We start from the raw sequence: 25,800 nt of genomic DNA, 5'->3' as shown, positions 1-25,800 counted from the left end.
AATAAGCCCACAGAACAACAACCCCCTACCTCCGGCCAGGCAGTATTTCTTTTAGACTCAGAGTGGAAATGTCTAATTAAAACAGCGTTGGAAAACAAGTAACACATGAACAAATACAGGACAGAATTGGCTGGTTTTTTTTTCCTATTTCTTTTTTTGTATGTACCATACAAAATTGATACAATTGATACAATTAGTAATAAATGACCAGGATGGAAATGAGCTAGACCCTCTGGGGTTTTTATGAGGACGGGTCAAAAAGATCAAGATAGCATCCATAGCCATATAATCGAGGTGCCACTCTCTTTTTTACATGCATTACAGAGACAACACATGCAATCTGTGGGCCTTCAATCACAGAGCTGTAGCTGTCGTCTTTCCAGCCCCCTGTTTCTGTGTGGGCACCATCCACAGGGCTGGGCCGAACCAGCAGTGGAACCAGGCCAAACCGGCCTGGGTGCAGAACCAGTAGCGACCCAGGCCTGCTGTGACCCCGAATTGTTCCCTCGCTGCCGCTTGGTTGCTGCCATTTTGGATTTTAGTTACTGCGCACGCGCAGTTCACTGTAAATTGTTCTGCGCATGCATGCAGAACAATTTACATGGAAGAGCACATGTGCACACAGTGTGCATCTGGCACGCACACACATTCTGCTTGTGCAGAAGCGTCCTGGCAAGTGGGCGGGGCCTCCTGTTGCCGCTACCACTGATTTGGCTGAATCAGGCCGAACCGGGAGCAATCCACCACTGCTGCTGGGGGCAAGGAGCTGCTCTTTATCTTTAAAAACATGTTTCTCCTTTTCTCATCCATGACAATATAATATTCTGCCTTTTTAATATTTCCTAGGATATTTCATTCTTCCAAGAAAGGGGTGGGTGCTAACTTTCTACATTAGCCATCCCTTCAGTATCCTGTTAATTCTAAGTTTTATATTTAATATTATTCCCATTTTTCACTCTGCTCAATGAGTTTTATGTCATAAAAGGAAGCATTTCTTTCCTCCCAGTCTCAGGAAAAAGGTTTTGCTGAGTGAATCATTCCAAATGAAAGCATCAATGCTGCAGAATTCCTGTATTTGCAGAGTTATTCAGTCCACTTTAGCCATAGTGTTAGCTGTCTTCTTTTCATTGTTTAATTTAATGTCGAAAGCTCGGAGCTGGCTGAGGAATCCAGTGTTTGGACAGATACCTCTGTGAGAGTCCACTGATTTCAAGGCTTCCACAAGTGTCAAGTTTTCGTGGATCATCAAGTACGCCAACACTAAAGTGGCTGAACGGCTTAGTCCCATAGCACAGTGGACAAAGACCTTGCCTGGGAAGACATAACAAAAGCAACTTTGAATGCACATAGTTCATGTACCACTCATAGTCCACCAGGGGTGTCCACAAGGAATGGTCAAAAGAGTCAAGATGAAGGTTGTGATGGTGCCGCTTGCTTTATTTTTATGCGCTGTGACACACATGCAGAGTTTCGACTGAACTATCACAAGCATCATCTTGATTTTTTTCACCCAATCCTTCAGACACTCCTTTTTGATCTCTCTAAACTGTTTTATGTGGTGAACAATCTTAGGCTGCATTTACGCAAAATTGAGGTTACATTATTATTGAAATTTGAGCTTTGGTTCTTCATAGTTGTGCTGTCCCACTCACCCGCGTGCACACACCTTACTTGGTTTAGTGAGTTTATTAATATTCCCCAACAATTCCCTCCACCAAAAACCCAGAACTGTCCCAATGAAGTCCAGCCACCAGCAGACCAATGCTGGTCCATAGAGCAATGGCCAAGCAGTCCACAAGGTACTTGAAAGTTTCTCAATCAAAATAAACTCCTCAGGCAAACTAAAATCCACAATGCAACAGGGTTCACGAGGCAAGAAAAGTCCAAAGTTCACACGGCACAATCCAAGCCAATAACAACAACAACAACAACAACAACAATTGCATGAAGGCAAAAATTCAACATGTTACCACCAACAGCAAATGTCGCCTCTGTAATGAGAAAGACGAGACAGTCAGCCACTTGATCAGTGGGTGCAGCAAAATTTCACAAACTGACTACCTACAACGCCATGACCGTGTTGCTAAGACCATTCACTGGAAATTGTGCCAAAAGTTTGGGTTTGAGTACAGCAAAAACCACTGGGAAAATCAGGTTAAGAAGGTTATAGAGAATGAGAAAGTCAAGATCTTGTGGGACTTCAGAATCCAGACTGACAGGCACTTGGCCCACAACACACCTGACATAACAATAGTTGAAAAGAAAAAAGTATGGTTCATTGACATTGCAATACCTGGAGATGCACAAATTGAAGATAAACAGTAAGAAAAAATCACAAAGTACTGGGACTTGCAAATTGAAGTTGCGCTACTATGGAAAAAGAAATCATATGTTGTCCCGATTGTAATTGGAGCCCTTGGAGCGACACCCAAAGGGCTACCTCTCTATTTGGAAATTTTAAATTTATCAGACATGAACATTCTGATTCTACAAAAAACCACCCAACTTGGAACAGCTTATATCCTCCGATGTTACCTTAACGGTTCCTAGGTCCTTGGTTAGGACTCGAGCAGTTGAGCTACCAACCAGCCCCAAAGGCTGTGAATCTCACCAAAGATTAACCACATCATCATCATCATCATGACGATGGTGGTGGTAGTGGTGGTGGTGGTGATGATGATGATGATAATGTTTTGGGTGAAAAATATATATTCTGAATGAATGCAATCCAGGGAAAACATTATTCTGCTGTGGGACATGAAAGAATGGATGGGAATGAGATGAGGGAAAACAGAAAAAAGTGATTGGTTTATTTAGAAGTCCAAAATTAAATAGACTAATGATTTGTTTAGAAAATGTCTGTTTTGAAGACATGAGTCTATATGCATACACATGTCTAGGAATAGATAGGAAGATGATTGATTTTATTTAGTGATGAAATGTAAAAATTTTGCCACCGGTTCTCTGGGAGTGGATTGGTGGGTGTGGCTTGGTGAGGGGGGCTCATGTGACTGGATGAGCGTGGCCAACTTTTTAAAACTTTTAAGGCATTTTTAACTACCTATTCACCCAAACTGATAGTAAAAAATGCTTTAAGAAGTGGGGGGGAAAGTTCAGTTGTGCTGTGTAATCGTGGGAACCATTTTTTTCACTTTTTAAAGCATTTCAGTTTTTTATTATCAGTTCGGGCGAATAAGTAGTAAAAAAATTCTTTAAAAAGTGGATAAAAACGTTCCCATGATCGCAGGGCATAGCTGATTGTCATGGAACCTCTTTTTTCACTTTTAAAAGCATTTTTTTCCTGCCAGTTTGGGCAATTAGGCAGGAAAGAAATGCTTTAAAAAGTGAGGGGGGGAGCTTCCGACAATCGCACAGCTCACAGCTGATCCACGCGATCATCAGAAACTTTCCCCCCACTTTTTAAAACATTTTTTTCCTGCGGGTTTGGGTGAATAGGCAAGAAAGAAATGCTTTAAAAAGCAGGGGGAAAGTTTCCGGCAATCCCGCGACTTACAGCTGAGCCAAAGAGCCCGAAAGGCTGTGAATCTCACCAAATATTAACCAAATAATAATAATAATAATAATGCAAAAAGCCGCACTGCTTGGATCTGCACGCATATTACGAAAATACGTTACAACGTCCTAGGCCCCTGGGTGGGGCCCGACTAGTAACCAATGCCAAATCCGGCGAAACAACTGGCCGCTGTGATACAATTGTATAATAATAATAATAATAATAATAATAATAATAATAATAACAACAACAACAACAACAACAACACCTCTTCTACCAATCCCTTGATGAAAATTGAATCCAAACTAATATTCACCCATGCAAAGAAAAAACTTGGAACTTTTGGAAAGAACTGTGGGAAAACCCAGTGGAACACAACAAAACTGCCTCCTGGATCAAAGATATTCAACAACAAACAACACAAAACAAACAACACAAAACAAGATGGAAAATATTGTAATAAAAACTGACTTGGTGGCAAAACAAGCAAAGAAGGTCAAGAACTGGAGTGCATTTGGCCTGGATGAACAGCATGGATACTGGCTAAGACACCTGACAAGCCTCCATCATTGCATGGCCACTCAATCAAATGCTTCAAAATGCAACAAGCGAAGAATGGTTAACAGCTGGCCGAACATATTGATAATGAAAGATCCAGAAAAAGGCACAGAACCAAACAACTATAGCCCAATTACTTGTCTGCCAACAACGTTCAAACTTTTACAAGGATACTTGCAAATTCAGTATTCAATCATCTGATGGAAAACAGTTTGTATCCAGTAGAACAAAAAGGAAATTATAAAAAATCAAGAGGAACAAAAGATCAGCTGCTCATAGACAAAATGGTACTAAAAAATGCAAAACAAAGAAAAAAAAATGTAAATATGGCGTGGATTGATTACAAGAAGGCATTTGACTCATTATCCCACAGCTGGATTAACACCTGTCTGGAAAACTTTGGAATCAGCAAAAATATCTGTACATTTTTGAAAGCAAATATGCAAAAATGGAAAACAGTTCTAACAACAAATGAGGAGAACATTGGTGAAGTCAACATCAGATGAGGAATCTTCCAAGGGGATTCACTTTTACCACTACTGTTCAACATTTGTAATTTGTACTTGTAATTATCATCCTTTGCTAATGCTTTCACTATATTTCCATTTCCCAGTTCTATTCCTTCTGTTTTTTCCATTTTTCCTTGCTGCATGGGTAATATAGCACATTTTTCAAGTCCAAAGTTCATTTTGATGTCACTGCTGAACAGTTGAACTGTGTTGAGTATTGATTTAAGTTCAGTGGGGCTTTTCGGATACATTTTAAAGTCATGGTTTATCTTGCCATGTTGGCTTGAGATTTGGTATCCCAGTTGTGTGTTTCGTAGGATTATTGTCAGTGGAATTAATGCAATATTGCATTAATTAATTAATTAATTAATTAATTAATTAATTAATTAAAACATCTGGCTCCCCAAGTGCCTGTCAGTCTGAATTCTGAAGTCCCATAAGATCTTGACTTTCTCATTCTCTAAAACCTTCTCAACCTGATGGTCGCAGTGGTTTTTGCTGTACTCAAATGCAAACTTTTGGCACAATTTCCAGTGAATTATCTTAGCAACGTGGTCATGGCGTTGTAGGTAGTCAGTTTGTGAAATTTTGCTGCACCCACTGATCAAGTGGTCGACTGTCTCGTGTTTCTCATTACAGAGGCAACATTTGCTGTTGGTAGTAACATGTTGAATTTTTGCCTTCATGCAGTTTGTGGCTAAGGCTTGTCCTTGAGCTGCCAAAATAAAGCCTTCTGGGTTTTTTTTTTCAGTGCTCCTGATCTTAACCAGTTCCAAGTTAGTTTTTGGTCAACTTTGCCTTCAATACTTTTCAAGTATTGGCTATGCATAGCTTTGTTTTTCCAATTTTCAGCTCGCTTCTCAATTACTTCTTTCTTATATTCAGCTATAAGAAAGAAGTAATTGAGAAGCGAGCTGAAAATTGGAAAAACAAAGCTATGCATATTGTTGTTGTTGTTGTTGTTGTTGTTGTTGTTGTTGAACAGTCTGGGCTCTTGGGAAGATTTGGAATATTATTTTGAACCAATTCTGCATTGCTCCCAAGAGTTAGCATGGTTGTCTCTACGAAGTTCTCAGAACCTGAACTCAACTTTAGATCAGGTTGCTTTTCCAAGTTTCCAAGACACCCTCTTTTTTTAACTTACTTGGTGTAGAAAAATCCCCACTCTAAGCATGAAGAATTAAACAAATCTCCTTTCACGTTATAACCTTTGGTAATTATGGGCCAGAAGCAGTGGTGGGATTCAACCGATGTAACAGCTGGTTTGCTGAGCATAGTCCATTTGAAAACATCTCTAAAACTTACCTTCTACTGCAGCCCTGGTGAGTAAAACAGCTGAGGCATGGCAATCCGCTCTGCCACGCCTATCAGCTGGGCTTCAAACAAAGGAAATATAGGACAGACTAGCACAAAGGTGGGTGGGCAGGCCAATTGATTGCTGGAACTACTGGTTTGCATGAACCATTCCAAACTGACTGAATCCTATCCCTGTCCAGAGAAGCTTTCCTGAACCATAATAAGCAATAGCTTCCAGCTTCCATAACCAGCACTGAAAGCACAACCTTTTTTGGGGTGCCATTCTTCATTTTAAAAAGTCTCCTCTTACCTCCTACAGTATTTAAGGCCTTGTGTATGAAATCGGCAGCCTCGTGGAAGAAGACACTTATGTCAAACGAATTGTCATCGAAAGCTTGCACTCCGTAGTACTGAATCGGCAGGTCTCGGTAATAACGTGCTCCAGTGTTGATGTTGTAGGGCCCGTCGGCTGCATTAAGGATATGAGTGATGCCAATGCCCTGAAGAATGGATTTACTTCTTGCTGCCCATCTATCAAAAGACAATCAAGGCTTGTCAAAAGACAATCAAAAAAGAGGAAAACTGGAGAGCCATCTTCGCCCCATTACATCGGCCCACCCCGCCTGGTCAAGCAGAGAAGGTATGCTACAAAAGCCATCAATTAAAGAACTTTGACTGGCAGGATTCAAGAAGAGACCCTTCTCTATTAATTGCTTCCATCCTTTGGAACAGCTTCCCTCCCCTCCTCCCCAGGGGGTGTGGTGCCCCCCACATTCTCCTGGCCTTTTGCAAACACCTGAAGACCTGGCTCTGCCAACTCATTTGGGCCCCACAGAAAAGCATGCTGCCACAGATTTAGTTATTCTGAATGTTAAATGTTACTTTACCTCGTACTCAGAGATTCATACAGTTTTTTATGTCTTAGCGCTGCACTGGCACAGTGGTTAGAATGCAGTACTGCAGGGTACTTCTGCTGACTGCTGGCTGTCTGCCTGAAATTTGGCAGTTTGAATCTCACCAGGCTCAAGGCTGACTCAGCCTTCCATCTTTCTGTAGTTGGTAAAATGAGGGCCCAGATTGTTGGGGGCAAGTAAACTGCTTAGAGAGAGCTGTAAAGTGCTGTGAAGCAGTATATAAGTCTACATGCTATTGCTATTATTTGGACACCAGAATCACTTTGTGAGAGATGTGGCTTTTAAGTGTAATATATAAATATAAAATAAATAAATCACTTCTTGGATACTGTTGAATATCATGCCAAAGCCCACAGGGGCTCCTATCAAATGAATTTCAGCTACCTGTAACCTGTGTAGTGGCCTGCCAGTGGCCAGTGAAGCTGGAAGCAGAGTCAGACAGTGAAGAGATCAGGGAGGAGTATGGGCCAGTACTGGAGGCTGGGGAAGGCTCAGACGAGGGCTCTGCGTCAGAAGCAGAGAGGGGGCCAAGGCCATCTGGCAGTTCTCAGCTGTCTTCAGAGCTAGACAGCAGTGAGGCAGAGGAACAACTGGAACCTGTTCCCAGCATGTGCATACACAGAGCTGCCAGAAGAGAAGAACAGCTAAGAAATCAGGGTCGACTTGCGAATAAAGCCACAGGTGGACAGCAGTGGTGGGTTGCACTTACCTTCACTACCAGTTTGCTGATTAGGCGTGTGAGGGTTCCGTTTGTGCGCACACCTGACTCACGCTGTGTGTGCATGTGCAATCCACCACCCCCTGCAACAACCAGCTGATTGTTGGAGCTCACACAGGCACCGCATGCTGTCTGTGTGCACAATTTGTCATGAAAACAGGTATAGAGCACAGGCCGGCAGGCAGGCCAAAAGAGCCACCGTATCAGTTTGCTTTCAGCTGCTCCGTCCCACTACCGGTTCAACTGAACCGGGCCGAACTGACAGTAACCCACCTCTGGTGGAAGGTGATTGGCCCCTCCATTAGGAAATAAAAGAGGAGCGAAAGGGGAGTGGGATTTTGCAGGAAACAATTCATTGTTCGTTTGTTAGTTTGTTTCAGGAGTGTGAAGATCTGTCCTTGAATCTCAGAGACTCTGTGCCAAGTCTTTCCTTGCACAACGCTGCGTTTGGAAAATATTTACATGGCAGCTTTCCAAGCTAGATAAGGTCTGTGGTCATAACTTCACCTTTGAAAGGCTGTTTGCCAGGCCTTTGCTGAATGTGAATGAGAGGAATTCGCATTCATTTAATAAAAGGGGTTTCTCCGGAACCAGGAATCTGCTTTGTGCTTTTTGGGGAAGTCTGGGTCAGAACAACCCACTCAGTCCAGGAGTAACAGATCCATCACTGCCCACTTTGTTGCCTCCTTCCTGGTTAGCTATTGAAGCGAAAAAGAAACAAGCATAATTTGTTTTTCTTCCTCTCAATGCTGGGACAAGGGCCTCCAGGAATTCTCCTAGCTTGTTCAGGGGCTGTGATGTTTGTAAGCCCTGGGCAACTCGCTTGATCAAAGTGAAAAATGTTCAGCTTTGATCAGGAAATATGGGTTGATTGACAGTGTTCCCTCACTAGCCCCTGGGCCTGGAATTCTCCTCCATCACTGGTTTACAGACCAGATGTTCTAGAATCATCGCTAGCGTTTCGATTGGAATGGTTTGACAGAGTCATGATGGCTCTGATTTTTAATTATCCTCCAGTGAACGTCTGTCTAATGATTCTTCGGTGTGGATGATGAAAACAATTAGCAGGGTATACAGAATCCAGGAGACTGGTAATGTGTTTTCAGACTAACGAACATAATTAAATGGAGAAGCTTTCAGGAGCTCACAAGGACTTACCTCTATGCATTTATTAAAATGTGCTAGTGAGAAAACGTACTACCAGGCTTCCTCTGATCTTTGGCCACCAAATATTTAGCACGCTTTCCTATGATATGTGGTTCTTTACACTCCACCCATTCTAGGTCTGTGCAGTTTCATTGCACACAGATGGCGACTCAGCCATTCATTTATTTAACATGGAATTGAAGACTTCCAAGATTTTGCTGGAATTTGGGGATCCTGAGGGCAACTAACCACATCCTTTAAAAAAAAACTTATATCTGCATTATATCTTAGATTAGTATATTTCAACCTTGGACACCCAGAATTTTGGGAGTTGAAATCCATACAGGTCCAAGTGGCCAAGGTAATTTTAAAAAGGTGAAAAATAACATGCTGATTATGATGACATCATCCATTCAACCATGTCCAACTCTTGGCAATTCTCCACATTTTTATATAACAGATTAAAAGAGATGGAACGGACTTGATAGGTCATCTAGTCCAATACCCCCTCCCCCTCCTTCTCAAGCAGTAGACCGTACACCATTTCTGAAAGATGGCAGTCCAGACTCTTCTTGAAAATCTCAAGTGCTGAAACCCCCACAAGTTCTGAAGGCAATTTCTGTTCCATGGGTTGATTGTTCTCACTGTCAGAAAAGTTATTCTTATTTCAAGGTTGAACCTCTCCTTGATCAATTTCCATCCATTATTCCTTGTCTGCTCTTCAGGTGCTTTGGAAAATAGGTTGACCCCCCCCCCCCTCCTCTCTGTGCAGCCCCTCAAATATTGGAAGACTGCTATCATGTCTCCCCTGGTCCTTCTCTTCACTAGACTAGCCATGCCCAGTTCCTGCAACCGTTCATCATATGTTTTAGTCTCCAGTCCCCTAATCATCCTGGTTGCTCTTCTGTGCACTTTTTCTAGAGTCTCAACATCTTTTTTATAATGTGGTGACCAAAACTGGATGCAGTACTCTAGGTGTGGTCTTATTAGGGTTTTATAGAGTGATATTAATACCTCATTTGATTTTGATTGTATTCCTCTGTTTGTTATTCCAATTTAGGATTGCATTGGCTTTTTTGGCTGCTATCACACACTGATGGCTCATGTTTAGCTGGTTGTCCACTAAGACTCCAAGATCCCTCTCACAGTAACTGCTATTTAGCCTGGTTTCACCCAGTTTATATGTGTACTTTTGGTTTTTCTTACCTAAGTGTAGGACTTTACTTTTCTCTATATTGAATTTCATTTTGTTAGATAGGGCCCAGTGTTCAAGTCTGTCAAGATCCAACTGGATCTTGAGCCTATCTTCTAGGGTGTTAGTTATTGTTGTCAGCTTAGTATCATCTCCAAATTTGGCAAGTTCTCCTGCTATTCCCTCATCTAAGTCATTTATGAAGATATTGAAGATTAGTGACCCTAAGATGGAACCTTGTGGAACTCATTGCTTACTTCTCTCCATGTAGACTTAGACCCATTAAGGACTACTGGTTGAGTACGGTTTGTCAGCCAGTTGTGAATCCATCTGGTGGTGAAGGTATCTATTCCACTTTTTTCTAGCTTATGAAGAAGTAGGTTGAGGTCTACTTTGTCAAATGCCTTGCTGAAGTCTAAGTATATTATGTCCATTTCACTGGTCTACTAATTTAGTCTGATCTTGCACTGCTTCTCTGTGATGTTCTATGCGCTGCCTGGTGTCAGCTTTGATGATGAATAAGATGGCCAAGACTTATTAAAATCACCCTCCTTTGACTATTTCACAGAAAGTTTCAATAATCCCTAGCTATCAGAAACACGAAATGAGTGGAGTTCCTTGGTCTTTTAATTAACCAAGTTGGTCACATTGGGGTAGTTTATAAACGTTGCTAAATAAATACAGTCCCAAAAATAAGACCCATCTGGAAAATAAACCCTAGCATGATTTTTCAGGATGCTCGTAATATAAGCCCAAAATAAGCCCCAGTTAAAATCATTAGCCAGACGGATGCATTTAATACCATATTTTTCCCAAAATAAATACCTAACCTGAAAATAAGCCCTAATGCATCTTTTGGAGCAAAGATTAATATAAGCCCCAGTCTTATTTTCAGGGAAACACTGGACAAGTGAATAAATAAATCAAAATTGAGTGGGCAAAGCTGCTGACTCCCGTTCATTTTATTGGGCTCTCTACAATGGGTCGTTCCAAGACCTCCAAAAATAGGTCTCCTCCCTTCTCAGGACTCTAAGTGGTAAGAATGGGTTGACTTCCCATCTCCTTCTCAGGAAGATAAATACATTATGGCAGAAATCTTCAGAGGGGTATCTAAGGTTATGGTCCCAAAAGGTCAAGATGTGATGCAGAGAAAAACCAGCTTGATTGCGTTATCCCCACCACCATCTTGGCTTTTTATAATTGTGCCTTGTGGACTCTCCTATTAGAGGGGAAAATGTACCAATGAGTCAGGGGTGAAATCCAGCAGGTTCTGACAGGTTCTGGAGAACTGGTAGCGGAAATTTTGAGTAGTTCGGAGAATCGGCAAATACCACCTCTGGCTGGCCCCGCCCCATCTATTCTCTGCCTCCTGAGTCCCAGCTGATCAGGAGAGAATAGAGATTTTATAGTATCCTTCCCCTGCCACGCTTACCAAGCCACGCTCACAGAACCAGTAGTAAAAAAATTGGAATTTCACCACTGCAATGAGCCCTATTTTCCTTACCTCTGTTGAATCTCTGGAGGTGAGGGGACACTTTTGAAAAAGAGAGTTATCATAGATAATGCTTCTAAGCAACCATCCTACTTACGCATCTCCAAGGTAGAGGTTTGGCCACACTTGGTCCACATGATTGTCAGATCCTCCTTTGGCCCATACCATTCTCTGCAATTCGGACAGTGCTGGGGTCTCATAAAGGTTTTTCCTCTCTGGACTGGGATTGTGGGAAGAACGGGTGCTCAGATTGGTCATGGCTGCTCTATACTTCTGTTCACACGGTGATTCCCCGCTGACCTTTCTGGAAACAAAAGAGTTTGGTTTTCCATTAATAATTATATTTTGCATTGTTGGAAGGAATATCCTTCTGGGTTCAGTTCCAAGTGGGAAGAAAGACACCGGAACATGGAGACTGCTTGGAAAGATGGTTTTATTGATGAACAGGACCACTTGGGTTTGAAGTCCTGGGCAAAAAGGCAGATGGGTGAGAAATAGAGATAGATTTGTACCCTCTGTTCGGCTTTGAATTTGAGCTTGTATTCTGATTGGTTGTCAGACTCCCATGGGGCCATGCAGGAATAACTTTGTAGGTTGTCTTTGAGTTCTAGGCTTGGTTGATTCTGGCTGGGTGATGATGTAATGAAAGGGATTTGGGCAATTCCTACTATCGCTCTGCCTAAAGGAGATAGATCTTTGTTATGTAGAATAGACTGGCTCAGGCCTTAATGGCCCATTGACAAAGATGGGGGGGATGAGTTTCTGCCTCCCTTTTACGAGAAACATTCTGTCCTTTTAATATTTCCTAAAATATCTTATTTTCCTTAGGAGGGGGTTGTGTGCTAACTTCCTACAGCATATAACTAGTGTTCTAAATTGCTCCTTTCTCTTTCTATTGCTATTTGATATATAGAAATAAGTATGAATGTGTGTGCGCACATACAGACACATTCATACACACCCACAGCTGGTTCAGGCGAAGTGATATCTCCAAAGATCAGCTGGCCACGCCCACCCACCCCTGCTCTATCCTGTCCTTTATTTCCTGCTTTCCAGCTCATCTCAATTGCACAACACAGCTGATCCCGCCCTAATGTTTTACTTACCATTGCTGACTTGAAGCGTAACCAGCTGAGCTTCTAAATGTTCCATTTTCAGCACTGCATGCATACACAAAACACACATACATGCAAAGCGCTTGCTCACCAAACCAGTTGTTAAACTGGCATCCCATTATTGCACACATACATATTGCTTTTTAAACCAGGGTCACCTTGTGATGAGATGGGACACAAATAAATTTAACAAACAAATAAACACAGGTGCACAACATTGCTTACGTCTTTCTTGCTGAAAAGCATGATGTAGCCCCCCCTTTGGAGCACATTGCAATAATCAAGAGAGGATGTAACTGAGGCAGGGGTGATCGTTCTCAAATGCAACCACCTCAGGAAGCAATGCAGCTGGTGCATCAGTGTGACTGTGTGAAATTCTTTGTCCCTGCAACCTCTGCATGACCCAGCGATACAGGGAATCCAGGTGAGGTTGAAGGAGCATATCCACGTTGCAGGCCTGCTCTCCGTTCCCCAGATCCGGTTTCCTCTCAGACTGTGCTAGTTGGCTAAGAGTTCAGTTTGCTTGCCTTCACTCAACCTGTTACTGATTTCAGGCAATGTTCAGGGATGCTTCCTTGGCCCTGAGTGGTACATAAGGAGGAATAGCTGACATGGTGCTGATAAAACTGCTTCCCAGGCAGTAGTGGGATTCAAAAAATGTTACCACCGGAAGGATACTGTAAAATCTCCATTCTCACCCCACTCCAGGGGAAGGATACTGCAAAACTATTCAAAATTCCCACTACCAGTTCTCCAGAACTGGTCAGAACCTGCTGAATACCACTTCTGTTCCTAGGACATTTTTAGCTTAACAAGCATCACATTGATCTCTTAGAACTCAGTGATGTCTTCTTTTCCCCCCTTCTTTTTATAGAAAATTGGAAAAATCACAGTATCGAACATCTTCACAGTGAAGATGGGCATATATGTCTGGATGGCTTCAGTCTATCCGAGATAACTCTCTGCAGTGGCAAAACAGCTAGTTTTGCCTGAGGCCATTATCCCTGCTTTAAATAAATCTGTGTGTTCTGAAAGAAGAGAAGACATCCATATTTTTATCCCCAGTCTATTATTTATTTATTTATTTATTTATTTATTTATTTATTTATTTATTAAATTTTGTCTGCCGCCCACTCTCAAATGAGACGCAGGGCGGCTTACAATAAAAGGGAGGGGGGATAGGACTTCCAGGGTGGGATTTTGCCGTTAGCGGCGGCTTAATTGAGCTGCCCCCAGATTTCTGGTTCGTTATCTCCTTAAACACCTGCTTAAACACTTTAACACCTCATTCTTCAGGCAAGAAGATTGAAGAGAGAGATCCAGCTGGTAAGAGCTTTCTTTGAAGTTTGCAGCTTTTTTTTTTTTTTGCTGCAAACAGAAGGGGGGGGACAGCCAAAGCTGAGTCATATCTCCGGCCAGAAACCTCAGCTGTTTTTACAGCGCAAGGCAAGGAAAACCCTCTTAGGACAATTTTTGAGATATTTATATGAAACTAATACAAGCAGAGTCCGTACCTGAGAACTTTATTTGCTTTTTCTAGAAAAAATCCTAGCTTCAATTTTATAAAAGCTTCCTTTGTGCAACTGCTCCCAAGATGGCGATTCTGTAGCTTCCGCATTTGCAATAATGGTACCTTCCTAATTCCTTGGCAAAGAATCAAAGGAATAGCCTCTCACTAATTAGTTAGCTCCACTTCTCTGAAGATTCTTTCTTATCAACCTCTAAAAGTTTTCAAAGACTCTTGCTAATATAGAGACATTCCAAACAGAGGTGTATTTGTTGAACTGTTTTTGGTGTAATGCCAGTCTTTTGAAACCTTCCGCAAACTCTCTGCAAAAAGGGAGGAACTTTTCCTTTTTTGTTTTGTAAGCTGCACAGCGGGCCAGCAAAGTTTGATTAATTGCTTGAAGCAAAGACATAATGGCATCAAAATTAAATCCTGTGAAATTACCTCCTAGGGCTACGTCCCCCATACCTGGCACAAAGCTGCAGCCCCCACCTTCTATGCCCCCTAGTGGAGATTTACTAACGAAAGAATTCTTTCTGGAAACGTTTAGAGAATTTAGAGAACAGAATTTAGAAACCTTCAGAGAATTCAGAGATGAAATAAGGAATGAGATGAAAGTCTTATATGATAAGTTTGATGCTAGGATCGCCAAAATGAATGATGATATGACGGGACTTGTAAATGTACTGACAGAATATGTTTCTGGAATGGAAGATAACTTAGAGGTTCTTAATGAAGCCAATACTAACTTGACATCTAAAACTGAAGTGGTGGAACAAAAAGTTGAAAATGCTGAAAAACAAATTATTATGATACAGTACAAACAGATGGAGCTTGCATTAAGAGTCAGGGGGCTGCGTGAAGATAAACAGGAGAACTTAAAGCAGATGTTTTCAGAGGCTTTTGACTGTCTGGTGGGAAGACCGGGATCCAATTTTGACTGGCAGATCGACAAAATTTATCGCGTTAATTCTTGGGCGGCCAAACAGAAGCAACTCCCCCGAGATGTGGTAATATACTTTGTTACAAGAGAGTTCAGAAACATGATACTACAAGAGTCCTATAATACCAGGCTTCAAATTGGCGGACAGGATTTGATTGTCTTGAAAGAAATACCACCTCAAATGCTAAGAGCCAGGAGAGATTATGCCTTTCTGGTGGAAGAGCTCAGAAAGCGTCAGATACAGTATAGATGGGACGTCCCATTTGGTATTATAATTACATTTGACAAGCAAAGATATCGTCTCAATTCTGTATGGAAAGCTCGAGATTTCTATCACAACATCCTGAAGGTGGGACACCCTGAATCATCTGGATATGGAGAAAGACCAAGAGAAGGACAAGATAAACAGCAAACCACACAACTACCAGACAAAATGTACCATCTCCTCCCCCCGGAAGGGCAAGGGGCCAGGGAACAAAGACCCAACCGTATGACTACCAGACAAATGGAAAAACAAGCTACAACGCAACAATCTCAACAATCACCGGCCATTGACCAAGGAGTCACAGCAATAAGCTCAGAAGCCATGGGAGGAGCCAGGCCAAAGGTTAGACAGGCCATGCAGGAGGCTCTAAAAAAGCTTCAGGCAACTAAGAATGACAACTAAGATTTTGACATGGAATGTTAACGGACTGAACTCTCCACAGAAGAGAAAGAAAATATTTCATTATCTTAAACAGTTCAAGAATGATATAATTTGTCTGCAAGAAACTCATATCAAATCTACTGATCAAAAATATTTGTTTAATCCCAAATTTGGTCAACATTTTGTGACCTCTGCTACGGAAAAGAAAAACGGCATAGTTGTATACTTAAGAAAAGACATTAAAGCTGAACTAATTGAAGCAGATCCCTTTGGAAGATATATTGCACTAGACTTAATCTTAGAAGGGAAAAAGACACTACTTTTGGGAATATATGCTCCTAATCAACAGCAAGACGGATTTTACAGAACTCTTCATGCTAAATTAGTACAGTGGGACTTTAAGTCTTGTATACTATTGGGTGACTGGAATGGCGTGATTGACACTAAAAGAGATAAGAAGACATCTCGCCCAAATACTAAAATCCGAGCTAAGTTACCCAAATCTTTTTTTGACATGATGGACGATTTCGAACTGCGAGATGTTTGGCGAGAAAGGAATGCAGAGGAATGTGACTTCACCTTTTTTTCTGATAGACATCAATCTCTTTCAAGGATTGATTTTATACTAATTACTAATGATTTGCTTTCTAGGGTGAAGAAGACAAAGATTGTGGCGAGAGTTCTTTCGGATCATAATCCAGTTTGGATGGAATTGGGAAGGGTAGTGCAGGCAAGAAGGTCTTGGAGGTTGAATGAAAATTTATTTAGATATGAAAAGTACATTAATGATTGTAAAAAATTGTTATCCGAATACTTTGTTCTCAACATGAATAAGGGTACATCTATGGAATTGTATGGGATGCAAGCAAAGCGTATATGAGAGGAGTACTGATGAATATAAACAAAATACACAGACACAAACAAGGGCAAAAACGAAAAGAATTGGAAGAGGAAATTAAAGGGAAAGAGTTGGAATTAACACTGAATCCAGGCGATATAAAGGCTAAGGAAGCAATCTCCATATTAAAATCCCAATTTGATATGCTGATCTCCGACCAGGTAGCCACTAGTTTACTATATGCAAAACATAACACTTTCTGTAACGCAAAAAAACCAGGCAGGTGGTTGGCTTATCAGATTAAGAAAAAAAGAAAAACTCGAAATGTATCCAAATTGTGTTATAGAGGGAAGGAGGTGTTTCAACAGGAGGAGATCCAAAAGGCATTTCGGGAATTTTTTACAGAACTGTACAAAGGGGATAAAATTAGGGGTTTAGACATAGATAAATACTTAGATAAAGAGAAAATTCCACTAGTCAGAGAAGAGTACAGGCAAAAGTTGAACCAACCAATAACCTCTGGGGAAATTCTGCAGGTAATCAAACAACTAAAGTTAGGGAAAGCACCAGGCACAGATGGCCTAACAGCGGTTTATTATAAAAACTTACAGTTAGAAATGGTAGAACCTCTTAGAGAATTATTTAACAAAATTCAATCGGAAGGTAAAGTGCCCCCATCATGGAAAACAGCGTTTATATCGTTGATACCCAAAGAAGATCAAGATATTACCCAGCCAAAAAATTATAGACCTATTTCACTACTTAATGTAGATTATAAAATTTTTACTAAAATACTAGCAAATAGGTTAATGGTGGTTATTCAACAATTGATACATACTGACCAAACAGGTTTTATACAGGGGAGACAGATGAAGAGCAATGTTAGATTAATCATTAATGCTTTAGAATATTTGGGAAAGAACAATCAAATCCCTGCTGCGTTCATATTTTTGGATGCTGAGAAGGCCTTTGATCGAGTTAATTGGCAATTCCTTTTGAAGATATTGCAAAAAATGCAGATAGGAGATAGCTTTTTACGGTCAATTAATGCAATATATCAACAGCAAACAGCCCAAATCATAGTCAATGGAAGTTTAACAGACTCCTTTCAAATCGAAAAAGGTACAAGACAGGGCTGTCCTTTGTCCCCACTATTGTTCATTATAACTTTGGAAGTATTATTGAATAAAATACAGGACTTGGATGGTTTAAAAGGGATCAAGATTAGACAGCAAGAATATAGAGTCCGTGCCTTTGCGGATGATTTGGTCATAATATTGGAACAACCGCAGGATTCCAGTACGGTCTTAATGAATACGATTAATCAATATGGTCAAGTCTCTGGCTTTAAAATAAATCTAGGAAAAACTAAAATATTAGCCATAAATATGAATACTAAACAAAAGGAAAAATTAGGAGTGATGCTAGGATGTGAGGTAGTTAAAAAAGTCAAATATCTTGGAGTTAATATTTTAACTTCAAATGGGAAATTATATAAGCATAATTATGAACCACTTTGGCATAGTATACAGACGGAGATGAAAAAATGGGAGAAATTGCACTTATCTTTGCTGGGTAGGATAGCGGCAGTGAAAATGAACATTTTACCAAAATTTTTATTTCTTTTTCAAATGTTACCAATACTTAAAAGAGATGCGAATCTTTTAGAATGGCAGAAGGGTATCAACAAATTTGTATGGGCAGGAAAGAAGCCGAGGGTAAAGATGAAAATAATGCAAGATGTACGTGAAAGAGGAGGATTGAAACTACCTAACTTAAAATTATATTATGATGCAGTGGCATTATCTGCAATTAGTGATTGGACCCATCTAACCAATGATAGAATATTGAATATTGAGGGACATGATTTGGTATATGGTTGGGATGCTTACTTGTTATTTAACAAAAAATTGGATAAGAATTTTAAAAATCATATTTTAAGGAATGCTTTATTGCAGGTCTGGAAAAAATATCAACACAAATTAAATGATAAGTTGCCCATGTGGGCAATTCCTAGACATGCAGTTGAAAACATGAATACAGAACAAAAACACGATAGAATCACTTACAGACAACTTCTCACTTCAGAAAGGGGGGTGTTACAATTAAAATCTTTAGAGGTACTAAAAGAGGAGAAGGTAGTTCAAACATGGTTCCAGTATGGCCAATTACAGGCTAGGTGGAAAATAGATCAAAAAACTGGTTTTGTCAAAGTTGAGGATAATCTGTTTAAACAAATAAGAGATCAAAGCTTAATGCATATAAAGAGGATATATAATGTACTAATACAGATGGATTCGGAAACGGAATTGATTAAAGACTGTATGATAAAATGGGCTCAGAATATTGAGGAACCAAGAATGCTGGACATGTGGGAAAGAATATGGGTAAGAAATGTGAAATTTACACAAGCACAAAATTTGAGAGAAAATTTTTATAAGATGTTTTATAGATGGCATTTAGATCCCAAAAAGCTCGCTTCTATGTATCCGAATGTACAGCCTAAATGTTGGAGATGTGGTTCTCTTGATGCTACATATTTTCATATATGGTGGACATGTCGAAAGGTTAAGGCATTTTGGATAAAAATGTGGTGGATCATGCAAAATATCTTCAAAAGAAGGATAAAATTCACCCCTCAGTTATTTCTACTAGGTATATGTACTGACTTTACAGCGGTAGAGACTAATTTGGTTCTGTACTTAATAACGGCAGCAAGACTGTTGGTGGCGCAATACTGGAAGAAGGAAGACGTGCCTACAACTCAAGAATGGACTTTGAAAGTTATAAACTTAGCCGAGATGGCAAAAATTTCAGCATATCTTAAAGACCACTCAAACGAGAGATATAAACGAGACTGGAAAAAATGGATTGACTATATACAAAACAAATATGGGACTAAGAAACTCCAGATAGCCTATGCTTAAGATTAGCAATAAGTTAAACTGTGTAAAGTTGGGGTAACAGTAAGAAGCTGAGTCCAACGTAGAGATTTTATCGACTTTTTTTTTTCTTTAATCTCCATTGTTTTAAGATATTTAAACTGTGTTTGTTAAAAAACTATACCGTGTACGGGCTCTGGGAAGTCGGGGGGAGGGAAGGGAGGTGGGGTTTTAGGGGGAGGGGGGGAGGGGGAAATATAATATGTGTTAGATCCTAAAGCACATGATTGCACTCGTATACTGTGGCTCTTTAATGTTAGTGTAAAAATAGGACAAGCTGAATATATTGATAGACAATAGAAATACACCGAAGGGAGGAGTAGAGCGAAAGAAGAAAGGGGGGTAGAGAGGGTGGGAGAGAGGATTGGAGGCAGGAGGAGAAGGAAGGGAGGGAATGTATTGGGAGAGAGGAGTGATAGAGGGGGAGGGGAAGTAGGAAGTAGAGGGGAATGTTGGAAGGACGAACGAAAGTTGGAGGGGGGTGAAAGAGGGTGTATGGTGGGTCAAGGTGGTATATTGGGTTTGTATTTTGGGGGGTATTGTCTATAAAAGGGAGGGTTGTGTTTATTATTCAATGTTATATGCCCCGGTTATGCACAGTATACATGTGATTGTATGGAATGAAATGGAAATAAACATTAAAAAAAAAATAAAGAAAAAAAAGGGAGGGGGGATATATAAAAAATAAACAACAGTTTAAAATTACACAACAGTCACAAACCTGAAGTGGGGCTGGACAACTCAACAGCCCCAGGCTTGCCGGAACAGCCAGGTCTTAGTCGCTTTGCGGAAGGCCGGAAGGGTAGTGAGGTAGTGAGTCTCTGGATTTGATTCATGCAGCTGAATTTTCTCCCTGCATGAAGTCCTTCAAGCTCACCAAAAACCAGGCTTTGGGGAGCTGTTTTTAATTGCCTGGGAGGAAAACATTGGGACGTGTAAACTTCCTTTCAGCCATACCTGGGTGCCCCAGCAGATATCCAAGTTCCTAGATAGCTCCAAAGATTTCTTTTTAGCCATGAGCCATGAGATCTCGAATTTTGACCACAATTGAGCTCTGAACATATCTGTTGCTAAGCAACATTTATGTTATGTGAGTCACTAAACAAATGGTTGTGTTGAGAGCTACCTGTATTTTAGTAGAACAAAGACCTGGGGAAGCTACATAACAAGAGTTCATTCTTCTTACACTTATTATTAGGGGAGACATGGTAGCATATTTCCAATATTTGAGGGGCTGCCACAGAGAGGAAGGAGTCAAGCTATTTTCCAAGGCACTCAAAGGCCAGACAAGGAACAATGGGTGGAAACTGAACAAGAAGAGATTCAACCTACAAGTAAGGAGAAATTTCCTGACAGGAAGAACAATCCACCCATGGAACAGAAGTTGCCTTCGGAAGTTGTGGGAGCTTCATCACTTGAGGCTTTCAAGAAGAGACTGGACTACTAGCTGTCAGAAATGGTGTAGGCCAGAGTAATATTTAGCACATTCTGACCAGTTCTGGAGAATCAGTGGTGGAAATTTTAAGTAGTTCGGAGAACCGGTAAATACCAACTCTGACTGGCCGCGCCCCCATCTATTCTCTGCCTCCCGAGTCCCAGCTGATTGGGAGGGAATGGGGATTTTACAGTATCCGTTCCCCTGCCACACCTACAAAGTCACACCCAGCAAGCCATGCCACGGCCACCAAGCCACACCCACAGAACCAATAGTAAAAAAATTTGAATCCCACCACTGGTATAGGCTGTATGGTCTCCTCCTTGGGCAGGGGGTTGGACTAGATGACCTACAAGATCCCTTCCAACTCTGTTAATCTGTTAATTAAATCTGTTAATTATAAACAGAACGACTGGTACCTGTTTGCAGTTGGTTCTTTTTCTTGTTATCTTCTGCAAAATTCTTGCAGGCTCTTGCCTCTTTCATCCAGAAGTAATAAAGCCTATTGCATAATCCTTCTGGCTGGTTTCTTTTTTTAGTCGCTGATAGCCAACCCTCTGCTGGTGTTGGATAAACACTGTTTCTACATAGTGTGTTTATAGATTAGGTTTCTGATACTTTTGGCATACGCCTGGCATTCAGCCTGCTTCTTGGGCCCTGCATCCTGTAATCAGAGTAGAAACATGAGAAAACCACTTTACAAATGACTGCAGAAGTAGCTCAGGATTCTTAAAAAATATAACCTGGGAAAGGACTGACAATTGAGAGAGGATTGCAGATTTATACTTTCAGTGGGATTGGCTAACCTTAGAATATATTTTCCTTGTGATAGTAAAAGGGCTATTCTAAAACTTGTATTCCATTCTGGGGCTGCATAAAATTTAAATCCAGCTCTTGCGAAAATTATTTATATTTGGCTACTATTAAAAATGCAGACTGCGGTGGTGGGATTCAAAACTTTTTACCACTGGTTCTGTGGGCATGGTGTGGCTTGGTGGGCATGGCTTTGTGGGCATGGCAGGGGAAGGATACTGCAAAATCCCCATTCCATCCCCACCCCACTCCAGGCCACAGATACTGTAAAATCCCCATTTAGGTTTAGGTTTAGGTTTATTAGATTTATATTTCCAACCCACTCCAGGGCAAGGATACTGCAAAATCCCCGTTCCCTCCCCACCCCACTAACATGCTTTCCAGCTCCGTTCTCCTGTGCAGGGCAACAGAAGAAGACCCAGCTGAACAGCTGGGACTCAGGAGACGTGAATTGATGGGGGGCGGGAATTAAGTTTCTGAATGAGGAACAGCATTTTCTGAATATATCAAAAAATCTTGATTGACGTCTCCATTATGCTGCCATCAGGTACATACAACAATCCCCTCTTTAGGTCAATAAAATCCCTCTTCAGGTTTTATTGCAAATGGAGCTGCTAAGATGTCAGATAAGCATTGCTGGCTTAGAGCCATTGGTTCATCTAGGAGCCAAGAAGACTTCTGGTTAGCTGTCAGTTTTTTAGGAGAGCAACAAAATGCTGAGGGACCCAGGAACATCCTAACTCTAATAGACGGAGCAACCTATTAGAACATAGAATAACAGAGTTATTCAGAGTTGGAGGGGATCTTGGAGGTCTTATAGTCCACCGCCGAGACAATCCGATTTCTTAATGCAAAACTTTATTGAGTACATCATTTTGGCACACATGAGGGTAAAACCAGATCTAGCTATTTCCCACGCAAACCCACATAATAAAAGTATGGATTCTCCCTGCCCCCATTAGAACAGGTCACGTTGTCAATTGAGTCTCATTGTATTGTTATGAGAAAAAGGCTTTGGCTTTGGCAAACACCTGCTGGAGTGTCCTTGGCTCTCACAGCTGTCTTCTTGATGTCTGGAGTCTACATTCAATTACCCCCTTTCCCCCTGCCCCCCCAGTTCATTGGCAAGCTGAGAAGCAACAATGGCTGCAACTGCAAAAGCACACTTTGAAACTTGATACAAGCATTGTAGGCTGCCCACTTTGAACACTAGGTGTTGCTCTGGAACAACACACAAAATCTGAAGACATAATACTTGCCTCTGCTCCAAGTTATTTTCCAAATTAGTTGGAAAATAGTTGACTTATTTTCCAAAGCACCAGAATGCAAGACAAGAAGCAGTGCATGGAAAATAACCAAGGAGGCAAGCAACCTAGAAGTAAGGATAAATTTACTAACAGTGAGAACAATTAACTGGTGGAATGGCTTGCCTTCAGAAGTTGTGCGTGCTTCATAACTGGAGGCTTTTAGGAAGAGACTTAGACAGCCATTTGTCTGTAATTGTGTAGGGTCTCCTGCCTAAGTAGTGGGTTGGACTAGGAGACCTCCAAGGTCCCTCCCAATTCTAATGATGTTCTATGTTCTGTTCTATAATCCTGACCTTAGTTAAGTCTCTAGCTGTAATGCCTCTGGTTGCCATATGTAAATAAGATAGGGTGACCTGTAAACATTCACATTATGGAACAGGAGAATCAGAGGTGGTATTCTGCTGATTCATACCAGTTCACCTGAACCGGTAGTGGAAATTGTGGGTGGCCATGCCCACCCACCCCGGCTCTATGGCATCCCATTTAGGCCCTTTTTTTAGCCACAGCGCATGCACAAAAGGCTGTGCGTATGGACAGACATGGCGTGTGCGAGTGAAGCTAGTACGTGCGTGCGCTCACATTTGTGAACCAGTAGGGAAGGTACGTGAATATCACCCCTGGGGAGAATGGCCAGATAAGATGCTTAACCTGTGACAGGAAAGCTTTTAACATGTTTGCTTTGGTTCCCATTTACAAGTTTAACTGAAACATGTTTGAAATATGACCGGATCTGATTTAGGAAAACCCAGATAATTACTAGATTGTGGCGAAAGATTAGCATCTCATGATGATCTGGATTTTTGCAGCCCCTGAATAATATTACTATGATAATTATCCATTGATTGATTACCAAGCTATCTGAACACATAGACCAGGGGTGTCAAACTCGATTTCATTGAGGGCCACATCAGGGTTGTGTTTGACCTTGGGGTGTGTGTGGGTGGGGGGGGGCATGGCCAGGTTGACATCACTCATGTTGAGGGTACCTGTGGTGGCCTGAGTGCTCTGCCAGAGAAACAGGCACCCGAGCTCTGTTTTCAGCTGCCATGGCCTCCTGCAGCCCTCTGCCAATGAAAACAGCAATCAGTCCTTCGCTGTTTCCAGGGTGGCCCCGTGGGCCAGATTTAAGCATCCTGTGGACTGGATCTAGCCCCTGGGCTTTGAGTTTGACACCCCTGACATAGACTGAATAGAACGAAGGGTAAGTTTATTTCTTGCATTCCCGGTGTGTCAATCCAAATACCACCTCTAAACACTCTCTGTGGGTGCTCTTAGAATTGGCACATTTTATTTCTCCTTGGAGAGTATTTTTATATTTCCTGCTGCTTGCTCAAGCCCTAATACCCTGCCAGAATGTGAAGGCACCACGGCAAATATTATCTAAGTTACTCCCATCTCTGTGGCTTTTGACCCGCTGGTTCCAGGACCTTTGTTTCCCGTTGTTGCGCTCTGTGTCAAATGCTGCCTACTGAATCATCCCCACCCAAATTTTCTGTGTTTCAAGTGAGTCAGACTTTGAACCGCATGGAAAATATGTTTGCTTCTGAGGTCATTGCAGAGCTGGTGCCACATGGGTGTGGCAGGCGGAGAACATGGCAGCAGAAAAAGTACAGAAACCATGTAGCCCACGCCTATAACAGGCAAGGGAAAAACTTAGTAATAGCTAATCTTCAAAATGGCTTGAAGGTTTGCTTACTATTTTATTTGACGGGCAATTTAGATGCAATCAGTTTTAATCAAGGAGAAAATTGCCCCCAATTTGAGCAGACTGGCAGGAAAATCAATGCATTAATCAATGCATGGATTACAGTTCTTATAACAGATCAGCTAAGGTACTTTCTGATGGACAGCTGCAATTTTTTACCCATTAAAATAAGTGTTCAAATAATGGGGAAACTTTTGTTAAAGTTCATAGAAGAGGGTCTCCTCTTTAAACTTCTATCACCACCTCCCAACTCTGGAATGGTGTGGAAAAAGAGAGATTGAGCAGAATCAGACCATGGTTAATCTATGGAAGAAGAGAGGGAGATGAGTTTCCCATTCCCATTACTGCTAGTTTTTAAATCCGTATACACAAAGGGTGTCAAACTTGATTTCATTGAGGGCCGCTTCAGGGTTGTGTTTGATCTTTTGCGGGGGAAGCGGGGGAATGGCCAGGGTGGACATGGCTAGCTTGATGTCACTCATGTAGGGGGACTGTTCGTAGCCCTCCTGAGTTCCGTTTTCGCTGGCACAGCAGAGGTGGGTTGCTGTCAGTTCGACCCGGATCGGCTGAACCAGTAGTAGCGGCAGCAGGAGGCTCCACTCACCAGCCTGGATGCTTCTGTGCATGCACAGAAGCATCACACCTGCATGAGAGCATGCTCAAACCAGTAGTAAAGAAATTGGCAACAACCCCTCCCCCGTGGCAGAGGGTTGCAGGAGGCCATCACAGCTGAAAATGGAACTCGGGAAGGCCATGAGCAGTCCTCCCAAGCTCCATTTTTGCTGGCAGAGGCACTGCGGGCCAGGCCTTCACTGTTTCCATGGTAGCCCCTCAGGCCAGATCTAAGCACCTTAAGGGTCTGATCCATCCCCTGGGCCTTGAATTTGACACCCCTGATGTACACTATATTTTACAACTTACCTGTTAACTCTGAGATGTTCTTATCTCACCTCTCTGAGCTAAAGACTTTTAGGACAATGTGGGGCACCTGAGGAGTGACCACAAGCCTAAGGTGACCAGATTTTCAGATTGGAAAAGAGGGACGCCCTTGACCGGGGGGGGGGGGGGGGGGGGGGGGGGGCTTGATTAAAAAAATTTTTTTTGTCAAAAGGACACCCCAGGACACTGAAACCAGCATAAATACGAATCTGTTGCCAAACAAAATTTTGATCACGTGACCATGAGGATGTTGCAACGGTCGCTAAGTGTG

The 25,800-nt window shown here is 41.6% G+C and overlaps 1 protein-coding gene across 1 annotated transcript; it reads right to left on the bottom strand.

Moving 5' to 3' along the window:
* LOC116518606 (dual specificity protein phosphatase 13-like) lies at positions 1 to 21,255 on the bottom strand. The gene is made up of 4 exons (XM_032232117.1): positions 21,185 to 21,255; positions 11,437 to 11,643; positions 6,188 to 6,408; positions 1 to 1,311 (listed from the first exon to the last, which is right to left on the bottom strand). Exons 2-4 carry the CDS (start codon positions 11,595 to 11,597, stop codon positions 1,088 to 1,090), a joined length of 606 nt encoding a protein of 201 aa, XP_032088008.1. The 5' UTR covers positions 11,598 to 11,643; positions 21,185 to 21,255; the 3' UTR covers positions 1 to 1,087.
* Positions 21,256 to 25,800: the final 4,545 nt, after the last annotated feature.

The sequence above is a fragment of the Thamnophis elegans genome, chromosome 15 (genome assembly GCF_009769535.1).
Source record: "Thamnophis elegans isolate rThaEle1 chromosome 15, rThaEle1.pri, whole genome shotgun sequence".
NCBI lineage: Eukaryota > Metazoa > Chordata > Lepidosauria > Squamata > Colubridae > Thamnophis > Thamnophis elegans.
Note: the sequence above shows the minus strand (reverse complement) of the source record. Positions and strands in the feature narration are given on the sequence as shown.